The 18,809-nt window shown below is 42.0% G+C and overlaps 1 protein-coding gene across 6 annotated transcripts in view; it reads right to left on the bottom strand.

Moving 5' to 3' along the window:
- LOC139561919 (CD99 antigen-like protein 2) overlaps positions 1–18,809 on the bottom strand; it is a 37,309-nt gene that overhangs the window by 7,796 nt on the left and 10,704 nt on the right. The window contains exons 3-11 of one of the 6 annotated variants that reach the window (XM_071379345.1): positions 15,767–15,799; positions 13,078–13,152; positions 11,180–11,278; positions 9,201–9,281; positions 4,557–4,619; positions 1,134–1,205; positions 790–834; positions 555–674; positions 310–375 (exon numbers count right to left, since the gene is read on the bottom strand). In XM_071379345.1, coding sequence (XP_071235446.1) covers positions 310–375; positions 555–674; positions 790–834; positions 1,134–1,205; positions 4,557–4,619; positions 9,201–9,281; positions 11,180–11,278; positions 13,078–13,152; positions 15,767–15,799 — 654 coding nt within the window. The remainder of the gene's footprint in view (positions 1–309; positions 376–554; positions 675–789; positions 835–1,133; positions 1,206–4,556; positions 4,620–9,200; positions 9,282–11,179; positions 11,279–13,077; positions 13,153–15,766; positions 15,800–18,809) is intronic. The other 5 variants (XM_071379347.1, XM_071379348.1, XM_071379349.1 and 2 more) reach the window with 5 other exon arrangements.

The following is an 18,809-nucleotide window of genomic DNA, read 5'->3' as shown; positions in this document are numbered from 1 at the left end:
CATACCCAAGACTAGAGGCTGTAATCACTGCCAAAGGTGCTTAAAAAAAGTACTGAGTAAAGGGTCTAAATACTTATGTAAATGTGATATTTCAACAAACAAAATAAATTATACATTTGCAAAAATTCCCCAAAAACAATTTTTGCTTTGTCATTATGGGGTATTGTGTGTAGATTAATGAGGGGGGAAAACTATTGAATCCATTTTAGAATAAGGCTGTAATGTAACAAAATGTGGAAAAAGTCAAGGGGTCTGAATACTTTCCAAATTCACTGGAGATCGGACCTGTATGGGTGGTTTGGTGGTTACCTTGTGGTTCTGTGGCCACCACAGCGTCTGGGTTATCAGTCTTCACCAGGTCTGCATTCAGGCTCTCTAACAGGACACAGCAGTCTGGTAAATCTGACAATTTATCTAGATACTACTTTCTGATTATAGATTATTGTAATCCCAGGTAAACATTACACTGTTATCAAAACTATATAGAATCATATCCACATTCTACCACAAGATCTAAATCACAGATTACGTTAAAACCCCATCTGGCTTCTTACGCTGTATGCTGAAGCAGAACTTCTTCTTCTGGTAGGAGACGTAGCTGGTGACCGCGCCAACCAGCGCCAAGCCAATGGCACTGATGATCCCAGCGATGGTTCCGGTCTCAGCCATGGTGTCTGGAGCACAGAGGTGTAATCAATAGTCAATAATCGATAGCCAATCATCAATATTAGACACAGACCGTTGCCATGCATAACCTGTTGTTTCAGAAAAATGTTGTTGTTGTCATACCAAGGTTGTCATCATCAGCGGCAGACTGGCCTCCACCATGTCCACCTACAGGAATGATGTCAGCTAGTCAGTTACATTCTATTATAATGTGCAATCAATGTAAATGCATTTAATAAAGGTCCCTGTGTCCTGATTGAAAATATGAACTACCTACCCAGATGTAAACACTGTTTAAGTATTTGTCCGACTAAAACAAGACATTTACCTTTAAGTAGGATTTAAACAGAGTATCTTCATTTATAAAAAACAAGCAATGGTAAAGGTCTGAACTCAGAAGACTGTTCTCACGCTCTTTTTAATGTTTGTTTATCTAATCATTTACCCTTTTAAAGATCATCCATTACCTTTGCCTTTGTCAGGGTTGTAGGTGTTGTCTTTCCCAACGTCAAGCAGATCATCGTCTGAGAAAGATCCACCTAAGGGATATAGAATCAGCATTAACTGGCAACCCTAACCTGACACACCAGGCTCCAAGCCAGGGACGGCCCCCGCTCAAACACAGCCAACGTCCCCAACCCTAACCTGACAGGCTCCAAGCCAGGGACGGCCCCCGCTCAAACACAGCCAACGTCCCCAACCCTAACCTGACAGGCTCCAAGCCAGGGACGGCCCCCGCTCAAACACAGCCAACGTCCCCAACCCTAACCTGACAGGCTCCAAGCCAGGGACGGCCCCCGCTCAAACACAGCCAACGTCCCCAACCCTAACCTGACAGGCTCCAAGCCAGGGACGGCCCCCGCTCAAACACAGCCAACATCCCCAAAGTAAGGTCTCCAGAAAGAGGAGAAAGTTCAGTAGACGAGGGAGTCAGTCACAGTATATAGAGGACAAGCGCTGGTCTTCTAGTGTAAAGATGTAATAAGGAGAAAGAGAAGGATCAGGGTTGCCAGATGTCATTCAGGAAGGAGAAAGAAGGTCAGCCTTTGACCCTTTCCAGGGGGAGCGACACAGTTAGCGAGATAGTATCACCACATTAACAGGAAAACGAGCCTGGCCTCTAGAGAAAGTTAGTGAGGATATAGACCATCAGCTATACTTTGTGCGCAGTACACCCGCAGTACACCCGCAGTACACCCGCAGTACACCCGCAGTACACCCACAGTACACCATGAGGCGGAGATGAGGCTGAAAATATTTCTCTTTTAAAGCTTATTTCCCGCAATTCTAAAAAAAAAAATGCCACGAGGCTGAGAAAAAATAAATAGATTTGAAAGGTAATTAAAGCTAAAATATAGGTGTTTTGACCGTGATAAAGGCACTGGATCATGAACTGTCTTGTGTGATAAATGAACAAATTAAATAGGCAGTGACAAGGTGCGTATAGCCATAGAAACAGTGACATATGCCTCAATGCAGTCATATGCGTGGCTTATTGGGGGTGTGGCTTTCAGTTAGTTCTTTTTGGCAACCCATCCCGTGAGAGTGAAAGTCATTCCAGGTCATCTGTTCTGTGTAATCAGATCTAACTAACCCAGTGCACGACTTGCTATGAATTATATCTGATGGTGTTTGCATTTTTAGGTTTGGAACACTGGCAAGTAAATATCATTACAAAATATATACATATATATATAAAAAACGAAATACTCAAATCAGAGTGGGTGGGCCTGGCTCCCCAGTGGGTGGGCCCACAGTACACCCACACCAAGAAAGGTTTGAGTAGTGTGTTCAATCCATAGCTTCCTAGTAGGTCTTGTAAATTGTGAGTGAGTGAGTGAGTGAGTGAGTGAGTGAGTGAGTGAGTGAGTGAGTGAGTGAGTGAGTGAGTGAGTGAGTGAGTGAGTGAGTGGGAAGACAGGGAAGAGAGAGCGAGACAGGTACCAATAGAGAGATGGATAGATGGAACTAGAGAGGCAGAAAGTAATAGACAGAGACAAAGAGAGAGAGAGAGAGACAGACATAGATCAAATATAGAGTGATATAAAGAAGGAGAGAGAGATTGGATATTAAAAGAGCGAGGGATGCTGTTAAATAGAACTAGGTATTATCCAAGAACAGAGCAGAAAGCTGGTCCCCAGCCCAGTAGACAGAGGGGTTAGGGTTGATTTGGGTAGGCCCAGTAGACAGAGGGGTTAGGGTTGATTTGAGTAGGCCCAGTAGACAGAGGGGTTAGGGTTGATTTGGGTAGGCCCAGTAGACAGAGGGGTTAGAGTTGATTTGGGTAGGCCCAGTAGACAGAGGGGTTAGGGTTGATTTGGGTAGGCCCAGTAGACAGAGGGGTTAGGGTTGATTTGGGTAGGCCCAGTAGACAGAGGGGTTAGGGTTGATTTGGGTAGGCCTAGTAGACAGAGGGGTTAGGGTTGATTTGAGTAGGCCCAGTAGACAGAGGGGCTAGGGTTGATTTGAGTAGGCCCAGTAGACAGAGGGGTTAGGGTTGATTTGGGTAGGCCCAGTAGACAGAGGGGTTAGGGTTGATTTGGGTAGGCCCAGTAGACAGAGGGGTTAGGGTTGATTTGAGTAGGCCCAGTAGACAGAGGGGTTAGGGTTGATTTGAGTAGGCCCAGTAGACAGAGGGGTTAGGGTTGATTTGAGTAGGACCCAGTAGACAGAGGGGTTAGGGTTGATTTGAGTAGGCCCAGTAGACAGAGGGGTTAGGGTTGATTTGAGTAGGCCCAGTAGACAGAGGGGTTAGGGTTGATTTGGGTAGGCCCAGTAGACAGGCAGGGTTTAGGGTTGATTTGGGTAGGCCCAGTAGACAGGCAGGGTTTAGGGTTGATTTGGGTAGGCCCAGTAGACAGGCAGGGTTTAGGGTTGATTTGGGTAGGCCCGGTAGACAGAGGGGTTAGGGTTGATTTGAGTAGGCCCAGTAGACAGAGGGGTTAGGGTTGATTTGGGTAGGCCCAGTAGACAGAGGGGTTAGGGTTGATTTGGGTAGGCCCAGTACACAGAGGGGTTGATTTGGGTAGGCCCAGTAGACAGAGGGGTTAGGGTTGATTTGAGTAGGCCCAGTAGACAGAGGGGTTAGGGTTGATTTGGGTAGGCCCAGTAGACAGAGGGGTTAGGGTTGATTTGAGTAGGCCCGGTAGACAGAGGGGTTAGGGTTGATTTGAGTAGGACCGGTAGACAGAGGGGTTAGGGTTGATTTGGGTAGGCCCAGTAGACAGAGGGGTTAGGGTTGATTTGGGTAGGCCCAGTAGACAGAGGGGTTAGGGTTGATTTGGGTAGGCCCGGTAGACAGAGGGGTTAGGGTTGATTTGGGTAGGCCCAGTAGACAGAGGGGTTAGGGTTGATTTGAGTAGGCCCGGTAGACAGAGGGGTTAGGGTTGATTTGGGTAGGCCCAGTAGACAGAGGGGTTAGGGTTGATTTGGGTAGGCCCAGTAGACAGAGGGGTTAGGGTTGATTTGGGTAGGCCCGGTAGACAGAGGGGTTAGGGTTGATTTGGGTAGGCCCAGTAGACAGAGGGGTTAGGGTTGATTTGGGTAGGCCCAGTAGACAGAGGGGTTAGGGTTGATTTGAGTAGGCCCAGTAGACAGAGGGGTTAGGGTTGATTTGAGTAGGCCCGGTAGACAGAGGGGTAAGGGTTGATTTGAGTAGGCCCAGTAGACAGAGGGGTTAGGGTTGATTTGGGTAGGCCCGGTAGACAGAGGGGTTAGGGTTGATTTGGGTAGGCCCAGTAGACAGAGGGGTTAGGGTTGATTTGGGTAGGCCCAGTAGACAGAGGGGTTAGGGTTGATTTGGGTAGGCCCAGTAGACAGGCAGGGTTTAGTTTATCCAGGTTGACCAGGTAGGTTAGGGCCAGGTCGGGTAGGTCAGGCAGGGTTCTTACCCCCGTTCCCTCCTCTGTTGTTGGGGGCTCTGTCTCCCCTGCCTCCGCCTCCAATACCTTTATCTGATGAGACATGACACCACATCAACCCTCTGATACTAGGCTAATATAATGTTACTATGATAATAATATACTACCACTGCAATATACAGACTATCAAACCCTAATACTATAATACCACTGTAGTATAAAGACTATCAAATCATAATATACTAATACTATACCACCACTGTACTATAATACTACTGTGACTATAGTATACAGACTATCAAACCCTAATACTATACTACTACTGTGACTATAGTATACAGACTTTCAAACCTAATACACTAATACTACAGCCTATTCCTATGACTGCTATCCCTAGTATTTGCTACTCTACTACAACTACTACAGTTTTCTACACCGGCTATCTACGGCTGCTCCACTACAATATGTATACCATATCTACTGCTGCTCCACTACAATATGTATACCATAACTACTGCTGCTCCACTACAATATGTATACCATATCTACTGCTGCTCCACTACAATATGTATACCATATCTACTGCTGCTCCACTACAATATGTATACCATATCTACTGCTGCTCCACTACAATATGTATACCATATCTACTGCTGCTCCACTACAATATGTATACCATACTACTGCTGCTCCACTACAATATGTATACCATATCTACTGCTGCTCCACTACAATATGTATACCATACTACTGCTGCTCCACTACAATATGTATACCATACTACTGCTGCTCCACTACAATATGTATACCATACTACTGCTGCTCCACTACAATATGTATACCATATCTACTGCTGCTCCACTACAATATGTATAAAATACTACTGCTGCTCCACTACAATATGTATACCATATCTACTGCTGCTCCACTACAATATGTATACCATATCTACTGCTGCTCCACTACGTATACCATATCTACTGCTGCTCCACTACAATATGTATACCATATCTACTGCTGCTCCACTACAATATGTATACCATATCTACTGCTGCTCCACTACAATATGTATACCATATCTATTGCTGCTCCACTACAATATGTATACCATATTTACTGCTGCTCCACTACAATATGTATACCATATTTACTGCTGCTCCACTACAATATGTATACCATATTTACTGCTGCTCCACTACAATATGTATACCATATCTACTGCTGCTCCACTACGTATACCATAACTACTGCTGCTCCACTACGTATACCATAACTACTGCTGCTCCACTACGTATACCATATCTACTGCTGCTCCACTACAATATGTATACCATATCTACTGCTGCTCCACTACAATATGTATACCATATCTACTGCTGCTCCACTACAATATGTATACCATTTCTACTGCTGCTCCACTACAATATGTATACCATATCTACTACTGCTCCACTACAATATGTATACCATATCTACTGCTGCTCCACTACAATATGTATACCATACTACTGCTGCTCCACTACAATATGTATACCATACTACTGCTGCTCCACTACAATATGTATACCATACTACTGCTGCTCCACTACAATATGTATACCATATCTACTGCTGCTCCACTACGTATACCATATCTACTGCTGATCCACTACGTATACCATATCTACTGCTGCTCCACTACAATATGTATACCATATCTACTGCTGCTCCACTACAATATGTATACCATATCTACTGCTGCTCCACTACAATATGTATACCATATCTACTGCTGCTCCACTACAATATGTATACCATATCTACTGCTGCTCCACTACAATATGTATACCATATCTACTGCTGCTCCACTACAATATGTATACCATATCTACTGCTGCTCCACTACAATATGTATACCATACTACTGCTGCTCCACTACAATATGTATACCATATCTACTGCTGCTCCACTACAATATGTATACCATATCTACTGCTGCTCCACTACAATATGTATACCATATCTACTGCTGCTCCACTACAATATGTATACCATATCTACTGCTGCTCCACTACAATATGTATACCATACTACTGCTGCTCCACTACAATATGTATACCATACTACTGCTGCTCCACTACAATATGTATACCATATCTACTGCTGCTCCACTACAATATGTATACCATACTACTGCTGCTCCACTACAATATGTATACCATACTACTGCTGCTCCACTACAATATGTATACCATATCTACTGCTGCTCCACTACACATATGTATACCATATCTACTGCTGCTCCACTACAATATGTATACCATATCTACTGCTGCTCCACTACAATATGTATACCATATCTACTGCTGCTCCACTACAATATGTATACCATATCTACTGCTGCTCCACTACAATATGTATACCATATCTACTGCTGCTCCACTATAATATGTATACCATATCTACTGCTGCTCCACTACAATATGTATACCATATCTACTGCTGCTCCACTACAATATGTATACCATATCTACTGCTGCTCCACTACAATATGTATACCATATCTACTGCTGCTCCACTACAATATGTATACCATATCTACTGCTGCTCCACTACAATATGTATACCATATCTACTGCTGCTCCACTACAATATGTATACCATATCTACTGCTGCTCCACTACAATATGTATACCATATCTACTGCTGCTCCACTACAATATGTATACCATATCTACTGCTGCTCCACTACAATATGTATACCATATCTACTGCTGCTCCACTACAATATGTATACCATATCTACTGCTGCTCCACTACAATATGTATACCATATCTACTGCTGCTCCACTACAATATGTATACCATATCTACTGCTGCTCCACTACAATATGTATACCATATCTACTACTGCTCCACTACAATATGTATACCATATCTACTGCTGCTCCACTACAATATGTATACCATACTACTGCTGCTCCACTACAATATGTATACCATACTACTGCTGCTCCACTACAATATGTATACCATACTACTGCTGCTCCACTACAATATGTATACCATATCTACTGCTGCTCCACTACGTATACCATATCTACTGCTGCTCCACTACGTATACCATATCTACTACTGCTCCACTACAATATGTATACCATATCTACTGCTGCTCCACTACAATATGTATACCATATCTACTGCTGCTCCACTACAATATGTATACCATACTACTGCTGCTCCACTACAATATGTATACCATATTACTGCTGCTCCACTACAATATGTATACCATACTACTGCTGCTCCACTACAATATGTATACCATATCTACTGCTGCTCCACTACGTATACCATATCTACTGCTGCTCCACTACGTATACCATATCTACTGCTGCTCCACTACAATATGTATACCATATCTACTGCTGCTCCACTACAATATGTATACCATATCTACTGCTGCTCCACTACAATATGTATACCATATCTACTGCTGCTCCACTACAATATGTATACCATATCTACTGCTGCTCCACTACAATATGTATACCATATCTACTGCTCCACTACAATATGTATACCATATCTACTACTGCTCCACTACAATATGTATACCATATCTACTACTGCTCCACTACAATATGTATACCATATCTACTACTGCTCCACTACAATATGTATACCATATCTACTGCTGCTCCACTACAATATGTATACCATACTACTGCTGCTCCACTACAATATGTATACCATACTACTGCTGCTCCACTACAATATGTATACCATACTACTGCTGCTCCACTACAATATGTATACCATATCTACTGCTGCTCCACTACAATATGTATACCATATCTACTGCTGCTCCACTACAATATGTATACCATATCTACTGCTGCTCCACTACAATATGTATACCATATCTACTGCTCCACTACAATATGTATACCATATCTACTACTGCTCCACTACAATATGTATACCATATCTACTACTGCTCCACTACAATATGTATACCATATCTACTACTGCTCCACTACAATATGTATACCATATCTACTGCTGCTCCACTACAATATGTATACCATACTACTGCTGCTCCACTACAATATGTATACCATACTACTGCTGCTCCACTACAATATGTATACCATACTACTGCTGCTCCACTACAATATGTATACCATATCTACTGCTGCTCCACTACAATATGTATACCATATCTACTGCTGCTCCACTACAATATGTATACCATATCTACTGCTGCTCCACTACAATATGTATACCATATCTACTGCTGCTCCACTACAATATGTATACCATACTACTGCTGCTCCACTGCAATATGTATACCATACTACTGCTGCTCCACTACAATATGTATACCATATCTACTGCTGCTCCACTACAATATGTATACCATATCTACTGCTGCTCCACTACAATATGTATACCATACAACTGCTGCTCCACTACAATATGTATACCATATCTACTGCTGCTCCACTACAATATGTATACCATATCTACTGCTGCTCCACTACAATATGTATACCATACTACTGCTGCTCCACTACAATATGTATACCATACTATTGCAAACCCACACTACTGAATGACATATTCTACACAAACAAAATAAGAACAAAAGTAATTCATACATAAATAAATTATAACAAAATAAACAATAACCTGCTTGTCCCTTGTTCTTGTCCTTCCCTCCAATGTCATTGTTGGGATCCAGAGCATCACTCAGGTCAAACTCATCAGAGGCTGCAGGGAGAGGTCACAGGTCAGAGGTCAAAGATCATGGGTTAAAGTTCAAATGCGAGTCGGGCAAAAAGAGAAAAATGGAATCTACAGTACATCTAACATGCCTCAAACAGGAGGAAAATCAAACAGCATAGTCACAATATACAGCATCTGTGAAGAGATACATTCTATACATGGTAACTTAATGTCTACAGCTCTCAAACTCAACTCTGGGCCTCTAAGCCAGTTCCAATGTAGTTTTTCATTGTTCCCCTCTAAAATCAGGGACTAATTTAGACCTGGGACACCAGGTGTGTGCAATTAATGATCAGGTAGAACCGAAAACCAGCAGGCTCCGGACCTCGTAGGGTCAGAGTTGAGTACCCCTGGTCTACAATATCAGTTTTCCATACATTGTACAGATCCATAAATACATACAGACAAATACGAACACAAATGAAGATGAGACGTCACTGCTTTCAGCTTCCAGTAGCCACACAGTCGGGAAAACATCTCTGAAACTAGAATGTGTGGAAGACATCCAGGAAGCACTCATCTACTCTATTTTGGTACTCAATAGATACCGAATGTCCAAAAGGTCATTCAAAGGTCACACTGCCCATTTGTTGAATTCAAGAAAATGACAGCATTCTGTGGCAAAAACCCCCAGAGATAATGAGATGCAAACACACAACACAACCCACGCATACATACACGACACAATATGTGTGGCAACAAAGACAACAACATGTAAACAACATGGTGAGTGTACCTACAGAGTGTCTACAATAGCATGCCACACAGGATGTCGTTGACGCAGGCAAGATATCACTACAATGTGTGTGAATGTATACACGTGGACCGTGTCCCAATAATCTTCACCGGCTTCCTTTCCTCATCTCCTCTATTATAACCAATAGGAGTTGTCATCTGTCCAGTCCAATCAGATCATTGGTCATGAGAGAAAGCAGATACCAGGAACAAGGAAGCTAGTTTAGATCAGAGCCATACAATATAGAGAGTTTGGCAAACTAGCCTCCATGTTGGTTCTAAACATTCCATGACATTAACCTTCTAATCTCCTTTCTAATTTGAACGCATCGAACATCTGGTGTCAAAATGGCCGCCAATAAAAATTACACAAATCTCAAACTGAGTTTGCCAAACTCTATATGCAGTGGGGAGAACAAGTATTTGATAACCTGCAAAATCGGCAGTGTTTCCTACTTACAAAGCATGTAGAGGTCTGTAATTTTTTATCATAGGTACACTTCAACTGTGAGAGATGGAATCTAAAACAAAAATCCAGAAAATCACATTGTATGGTTTTTAAGTAATTCATTTGCATTTTATTGCAAAAATTACAGACCTCTACATGCTTTTTAAGTAGGAAAACCTGCAAAATCGGCAGTGTATCAAATACTTGTTCTCCCCACTGTATCTACACCTCTGTTTAGATTGAAGGGACATAGGCATTGTCTTCTGACAGGAGGCGTACGTCACTCCAACCCAGCGCTAGTCCCTCGACCAGCAGCGCAGATGGTTGACCAACTACATGATGGGGGGGGGGCATATATCGATATTGATAGGCAGCAGCTGAAATGGCACCCTATTCCCCACATAGTGCACTACTTCCTACATACTACCCTATGGGCCCTGGTCAAAAGTAGTTCACTACGTAGGGAAATGTGGTGCCATTTGGGACACACCCCGGACTTGACAGCAACAGGACAGTGGTTCTAATTGGGGAATGGGGAGGGTTCGTTAACAGACCTGTGTTCAAGTTCTACTCAAAATCATTTCAAATACTTTATCTGTGCTTGATTGAGCTTGCCTGGCTACAGAAACAGCTCAAAGTATTTGAAACATTTCTAATAGTATTTGAATCCAGGTCTGTTCGTTAAGCAAGCAGTACCAACCGGGCTGGGGCTTCGGTGGGGTACGGGGACCCTTGGTGGCGAGGGGGAGCAGACCAGGGAGAAGGCTGGGCCCAAAGTCAAAATCAGCCTGGATCGCATCTGTTAGTGTAGTGAGTGCTCAGGGGTTAGTATAGCCTGGTTAACATTCAGTCTGGTTTAACCAGGCTAGGGTTAATGCTAGGTTTACGGCTAGATTCAATCCGGAGTGCGGAAGATTAGGCAATAGCGTAATAGAAATTGAATGGCAATGTTCCTGCGTTCACTGTGACTGCATTCAAAGTAAAGGCTGCAGATGGTGGCTCAATCTGATATTACCTTTACATTTCAATTGAGGTATAACGTGGATCTTCCACGCTCCAGATTATAATCTAGACTAGTAGTGTTATTACAAATTGTGTACAGGTCTGTTAGTGTAGTGATCGCTCTAGAGATAGCTAGTAGGGTTAATGGAGTCACATACAGCACTGTAGTAGAGGTGCTTGTGAGGTTTAGGGCACACACACACACACACACACACAGAATAGTAGGCTGACTACAATCTACATACAAGTTAAAACCACAACATAGACAAGGTTTTCAGGGGCAAGACTGACCAACCAGATAAGAGACAACTTGTTTCACACGAGAGGTACAGACATACATGTGTTGATGGAACCATGGTGACACAGCAGTGGTTCTCAAAAGGGTGTTCGTGTCGTGATCCATCTTAAGCATTGTCTAGACTATGTTGTCAATAGTTTACCCATCAACTAGGTAAAAGGCTGTTCCAGCCAAGTCAAACCTCAGACTGCATTTAACATAATCATTATCTATTGACAAGCACTGACTGTAAACTAGGTCTGTCTACTGTAGTCATTTTATCGCTAAGTACATCCCCTGCTGTCTCTATAGCCTACTTGTGAGCCACTTTGGGTAAAAGCCTCTCCTAAACGAGAGACTAAATGAATGCTGGTTTAGTAGAGTATCAGTATGTTAGCTAGTAGTAGTATATAGTAGCAGTCTTAGTATGGTAGCCAGTAGTAGTATTATAGAGTAGCAGTCTTAGTATGGTAGCTAGTAGTAGTATTATAGAGTAGCAGTCTTAGTATGGTAGCTAGTAGTAGTAGTATATAGTAGCAGTCTTAGTATGGTAGCTAGTAGTAGTAGTATATAGTAGCAGTCTTAGTATGGTAGCTAGTAGTAGTAGTATATAGTAGCAGTCTTAGTATGGTAGCTAGTAGTAGTAGTATATAGTAGCAGTCTTAGTATGGTAGCTAGTAGTAGTAGTATATAGTAGCAGTCTTAGTATGGTAGCTAGTAGTAGTAGTATATAGTAGCAGTCTTAGTATGGTAGCTAGTAGTAGTATATAGTAGCAGTCTTAGTATGGTAGCTAGTAGTAGTAGTATATAGTAGCAGTCTTAGTATGGTAGCTAGTAGTAGTAGTATATAGTAGCAGTCTTAGTATGGTAGCTAGTAGTAGTATATAGTAGCAGTCTTAGTATGGTAGCTAGTAGTAGCATATAGTAGCAGTCCTAGTATGGTAGCTAGTAGTAGCATATAGTAGCAGTCTTAGTATGGTAGCTAGTAGCAGTCTTAGTATGGAGGCTAGTAGTAGTATATAGTAGCAGTCTTAGTATGTTAGCTAGTAGTAGTATATAGTAGCAGTCGTAGTATGTTAGCTAGTAGTATATAGTAGCAGTCGTAGTATGTTAGCTAGTAGTAGTATATAGTTGCAGACATAACTGTAGTAAGTAGGCATTTCTCCATTCACTTGTTAAGTGTGAAGGGTCTGATTAGAAAGCCTGTATGTTATGGTGGTTTCTTCCTCATGTGTCCTCTGGTTTGGGCTTGAGCAGGGCCTTGGTGGCTGTGGCTTTAGGAGGACCCATATGAGGTGTGTGTGTGTGTGTGATCTTACGTGGCTTGGGCTTGTGTGACGGGGCCTTAGTGGCTGGGGCTTTAGGAGGAGCCTTGGTGGGGGTGATCTTCTCATCTTCTCCAAAAGCGGCACATGAGGAACGTCATCACAATGGCACATGAGGAACGTCATCACAATGGCACATGAGGAACATCATCACAATGGCTGAGCTCAGTACAGTCAAACCATGGTTACATTCAATCCAGACCGCGGAATATCCACGTTATAGCGCGATTGACATTGAAAGGCAATGTTCCCGCATTCGCTGAGACAGCGTTTGCGGGTAAACGCTGCATATGTCTGCTCAATCGGAAGTGACCTGTTAAAGGTCATGAACAGTCAAACAGTCAATGTTTTTTATTAAATTGGATGATATTTTATTATTTTGTTACGTTTCCCAGCAAGAAAACCAACTCAATATTAGGAAGGTGTTCTTAATGTTTTGTACACTCAGTGTATGTTTCCCCTTTCATCTGTGTCTGGTGTTAGCTAGTTACTGACTAGCTAGGTCTTCATCTGTGTCTGGTGTTAGCTAGTTACTGGCTAGCTAGGTCTTCATCTGTGTCTGGTGTTAGCTAGTTACTGGCTAGCTAGGTCTTCATCTGTGTCTGGTGTTAGCTAGTTACTGGCTAGCTAGGTCTTCATCTGTGTCTGGTGTTAGCTAGTTACTGGCTAGCTAGGTCTTCATCTGTGTCTGGTGTTAGCTAGTTACTGGCTAGCTAGGTCTTCATCTGTGTCTGGTGTTAGCTAGTTACTGGCTAGCTAGGTCTTCATCTGTGTCTGGTGTTAGCTAGTTACTGGCTAGCTAGGTCTTCATCTGTGTCTGGTGTTAGCTAGTTACTGGCTAGCTAGGTCTTCATCTGTGTCTGGTGTTAGCTAGTTACTGGCTAGCTAGGTCTTCATCTGTGTCTGGTGTTAGCTAGTTACTGGCTAGCTAGGTCTTCATCTGTGTCTGGTGTTAGCTAGTTACTGGCTAGCTAGGTCTTCATCTGTGTCTGGTGTTAGCTAGTTACTGGCTAGCTAGGTCTTCATCTGTGTCTGGTGTTAGCTAGTTACTGGCTAGCTAGGTCTTCATATGTGTCTGGTGTTAGCTAGTTACTGGCTAGCTAGGTCTTCATCTGTGTCTGGTGTTAGCTAGTTACTGGCTAGCTAGGTCTTCATCTGTGTCTGGTGTTAGCTAGTTACTGGCTAGCTAGGTCTTCATCTGTGTCTGGTGTTAGCTAGTTACTGGCTAGCTAGGTCTTCATCTGTGTCTGGTGTTAGCTAGTTACTGGCTAGCTAGGTCTTCATCTGTGTCTGGTGTTAGCTAGTTACTGGCTAGCTAGGTCTTCATATGTGTCTGGTGTTAGCTAGTTACTGGCTAGCTAGGTCTTCATCTGTGTCTGGTGTTAGCTAGTTACTGGCTAGCTAGGTCTTCATCTGTGTCTGGTGTTAGCTAGTTACTGGCTAGCTAGGTCTTCATCTGTGTCTGGTGTTAGCTAGTTACTGGCTAGCTAGGTCTTCATCTGTGTCTGGTGTTAGCTAGTTACTGGCTAGCTAGGTCTTCAGCCAGCATGGAACAACACATCCACCAGCACTGCTGTGAACAGCATCACAAGAGACAAGCCAAACAGGAAATGTATAAATAAAATTGACATTGATCAAATATTATGAATTAATATAAGCTCCCCACCCACTCGGCCTGTCTTTTAAAACTTCCTGATAGTTTCTCTCAGATTTTGAGCATTTCTATCCAAAACAAATATTATGGGTGATAGTATTGTGATATTATTATGGGTGATATTATTATGGGCAATTTTACATGGAAATCAGAATGACTGTCCGAGACCTTTAAATTGTCAAGCACCCTATAAGGCAGATCTTCCACGGTCCGGATTGAATCTAGGCCACAACATTTTATTTATTTTAATTTTATTCATTTAACTAGGCAAGTCAGTTAAGAACAAATTCTTATTTACAATGACGGCCTACCCCGGCCAAACCCGGACGACGCTGGGCCAATTGTGCGCCGCCCTATGGGACACCCAATCATGGCCGGTTGTGATACAGCCTGGAATCTAACCAGGGTCTGTAATGACACCTCTAGCACTGAGATGCAGTGCCTTAGACCACTGCGCCAATGCCTAATACCTGCTTAGGAGATGTGTATGATTTACCAGCTTTGTGCTTAAGCATGTGGTAAGTAGGCCTATAGTGCATAGCTACAGTAGAGAATAAAAAGTAAGCCTAGACACAGTCTCTGAATTATGCTGATTAAAAGTGGAAATCCAAGGCACCACAGGAGGCTGCAGAGGGGAGAACGGCTCATAATAATGTCCGGAACGAAGCCAATGGAATGGCATCATATACCAGAAAACCATGTGTTTGATGTATCTGATACCATTCCACCTATTCCGCTCCAGTCATTACCATGAGCCCGTCCTCCCCAATTAAGGTGCCACCAGCCTCCTGTGGCTTGTACTAACATTAGAACCTTAGATATAATCAATAATAGAAAATACACTACATCTTTATTAGTAGTCTTTCATGTGGTCAATACCTGATTAAATACCTGCCAGTTTAATAGATGTAAATAAATGAGGACCCTTGTGCTTATTCATGTGAGCACAGTCGCTACAGCACAGGCAGATATAATCAACAGCAGAGAAAGTCTATATTCAGATGGATCTGTGAATCTGGGATCGTTTACCTGCTCCTTCTACTGGTTTGGGGGTGGCTGCTGCTGAGAGAAGAGAAGAAAATGAGAGAAGAGAACAAGAAAAGAACAGAACAGAAGAAGATTAGAGAAGAACAGAAGAGAAGAACAGAAGAGAACAATGTCTTCATATAGAATGTAGCTACATCAGTACACAGTCAAAATGATGATATTAATTCATATAAAACATGCAGTCAGACAGTGCATTAAAGCTACAATCAGCAATTGGTACCTCGATTTTGATTTGTTTTTTTGTCATAGCCAGTGCATACAAGCATATTGTTAGAAAAATATCATACAGAATATAGCTACATCAACACAGTCAGAATGTACCTAAATTAGTAGTCAGTGGACTTCATACTCGGGGACCAGAAATACATTGTCAGATAATAGCATACAAGTGCCTTCAGAAAGTATTCGCACCCCTTGACTTTTTTCACATTTTGTTGTGTTACTGTAGTGAGATTGAAATGGATTTAATTGTACTTTTTTTGTCAACAAAATATTCTTATGTGAAAGTGGAGAAACAATTATAAAATTTGTAAAATATTTAATGAAAAATAAAACACTAATATATCTTGATTATATAAATATTCACCCCTGAGTCAATGAATGTTAGAATCAACTTTCGAAGCAATTACAGCTGTAAGAGCTTTGCACACCTGGATTGTGCAATATTTGCACATTTTTTTATGTTTTATTCTTCAAGCTCTGTCAAGTTGGTTGTTGATCATTGTTAGACAGCCATAGAGTCTTGCCTTAGATTTTTAAGCCAATTTAAGTCAAAACTGTAACTAGGCCACTCAGGGACATTCAATGTCTCCTTGGTAAGCAACTCCAGTGTATATTTGGCCTTGTGTTTTAGGTTATTGTCCTGCTAAAAGATGAATTTGTCTCCCAGTGTCTGTTGGGAAGCAGACTGAAGTTTTTCTCTAGGATTTTGCCTATGCTTAGCTCTATTCCATTTAATTTGATCATAGAAAACTTCCTAGTCCTTACCGATGACAAGCATACCCATAACATGATGCAGCCACCACCATGCATGCTATGTCCCGTGTGGCTCAGTTGGTAGAGCATGGCGCTTGCAACGCCAGGGTTGTGGGTTCATTCCCCACGGGGGGACCAGGATGAATATGTATGAACTTTCCAATTTGTAAGTCGCTCTGGATAAGAGCGTCTGCTAAATGACTTAAATGTAAATGTAAATGCTTGAAAATATGAAGAGTGGTACTCAGTGATGTGTTGGATTTGCCCCAAACAAAATTCTTCGTATTCAGGACATATGATATATTTTTTGCAGTTTTAATTTAGTACCTTATTGGAATCAGGATGCATATTTTGGAATATTTTTATTTTGTACAGGCTTCCTTCTTCTTACCCTGTCAATTAGGTTAGTATTGTGGAGTAACTACAATGTTGTTGATCCACCCTCAGTTATCTCCTATCACAGCCATTCAACTCTGTAAGTGTATTAAAGTCACCATTAGCCTCACAGTGAAATCCCTGAGTGGTTTCTTTCCTCTCCAGCAAAAGAGTTAGGAAGGACACCTGTATCTTGGCTGCGGTTCAAACTCATAAAAAAAGAGTTTGGATGGTGACGGGAATCGCCGTCACCATCCACTTACCCTCGCCTTATGCCCTTGCGGGAATCCCAGTCACCATCTTGGAGGGCGGTCTAAATGATTAGCCAAGCAAGGGAAGTTTGCAACGTAAGCCCCTCAGCCCTCATTTTTAGCTGGCTTTGCAAGTGTACAATTATGTTCACTCCGGGCCCGAAACTCCCCATAATTCGCGACAATTGTACATCCGCTAAGAAAAGTCAGCGAAAACTTAAAAACAACATCAATGGAGAAGTCAACATAAAAGTGTAAGTAAAAACAAATGCAAATAAGTTAGAAATTGTGCTACTAATGCACATGATGGCACAAACACGTCTCGTAAAAAGTAAATATGTTTCTTTTGGAAATTGTAGAAGAGAAGAAAAAAAATCCTTCTTCAGAAGTTCCAGCTAGGCTGGCTAACGTTAGTTAGCTAATTCATTTGTTATCTATCATACAGTGGGCATATTTTAATATTTATATAGTTAATATAAGTAGACATGCACTCATAATTGACTGTAGCGCATATAAAGCACCCACAAGCTACCGGTGGCTGAAAACACAATCATCGCGGGATGAACGAATGGCGAATTTCCCACCAAGGGTGGTCCATTTAAAAATCATTCCTTCCTTCCTCGCCTTGCAAGTGTATACTCGTCAGACGTCATGATACGTTAACAGAAGTGTCCACTTAAATTGAGGGCTGAGGGGATAGGGTGTGTGTTTTAACTGTTTGGACTGCAGCCTTTGTAGTGACTGGGTGTATTGATACATCTTCCAAAGTGTAATTAATAACTTCACCGTGCTCACAGGGATGTCTACTTTTGAATTTGACCCATTACCAATAGGTTTTATTTATTATGGATCCCCATTAGCCAACGTCTTACTGAGGTCGGAAACATCATGGAAAAGACAGACAAAAAAAATCCTAACAATTTACATACATTTAAAAACATGAACATTTACTGTGTGCATCTATCAGTTACACATAAGTCAGTACACACACACAACAAGTAGGTCACATGGGGGAGTTTTCTGTAACCAGGTTTGCTGCTCACTTGCGCTATATAAGATGGAAGGGAGTTCCGTGCATTTTTTATTGAGGCATTGGAAGACCTCCCTGGTCTTTGTGGTTGAGTCTGTGTTTGAAAGTCAGTGCTTGACTGAGGGACCTTACAGATAATTGTATGTGTTGGGTACAGAGATGAGGTAGTCATTCATAAATCATGTTAAGGACTATTATTGCACACAGAGTGAGTCCATGCAACTTGACTTGACTCAAGACATTTCCGCTTTTCATTCATGTGAAAAATTCTAAAAACACAATTCCACTTTGACATTACAGGGTATTGTGTGCAGGCTGTAAAAATTTGGAAAAAGCCAAGGGGTGTGAATACTTTCTGAAGGCACTGTACATGAATCCATCGACCATGAATTCA

The sequence above is a fragment of the Salvelinus alpinus genome, chromosome 31 (assembly GCF_045679555.1).
Source record: "Salvelinus alpinus chromosome 31, SLU_Salpinus.1, whole genome shotgun sequence".
NCBI classification, from domain to species: Eukaryota; Metazoa; Chordata; class Actinopteri; order Salmoniformes; family Salmonidae; genus Salvelinus; species Salvelinus alpinus.
This window is presented reverse-complemented; position numbering and strand designations above follow the sequence as displayed.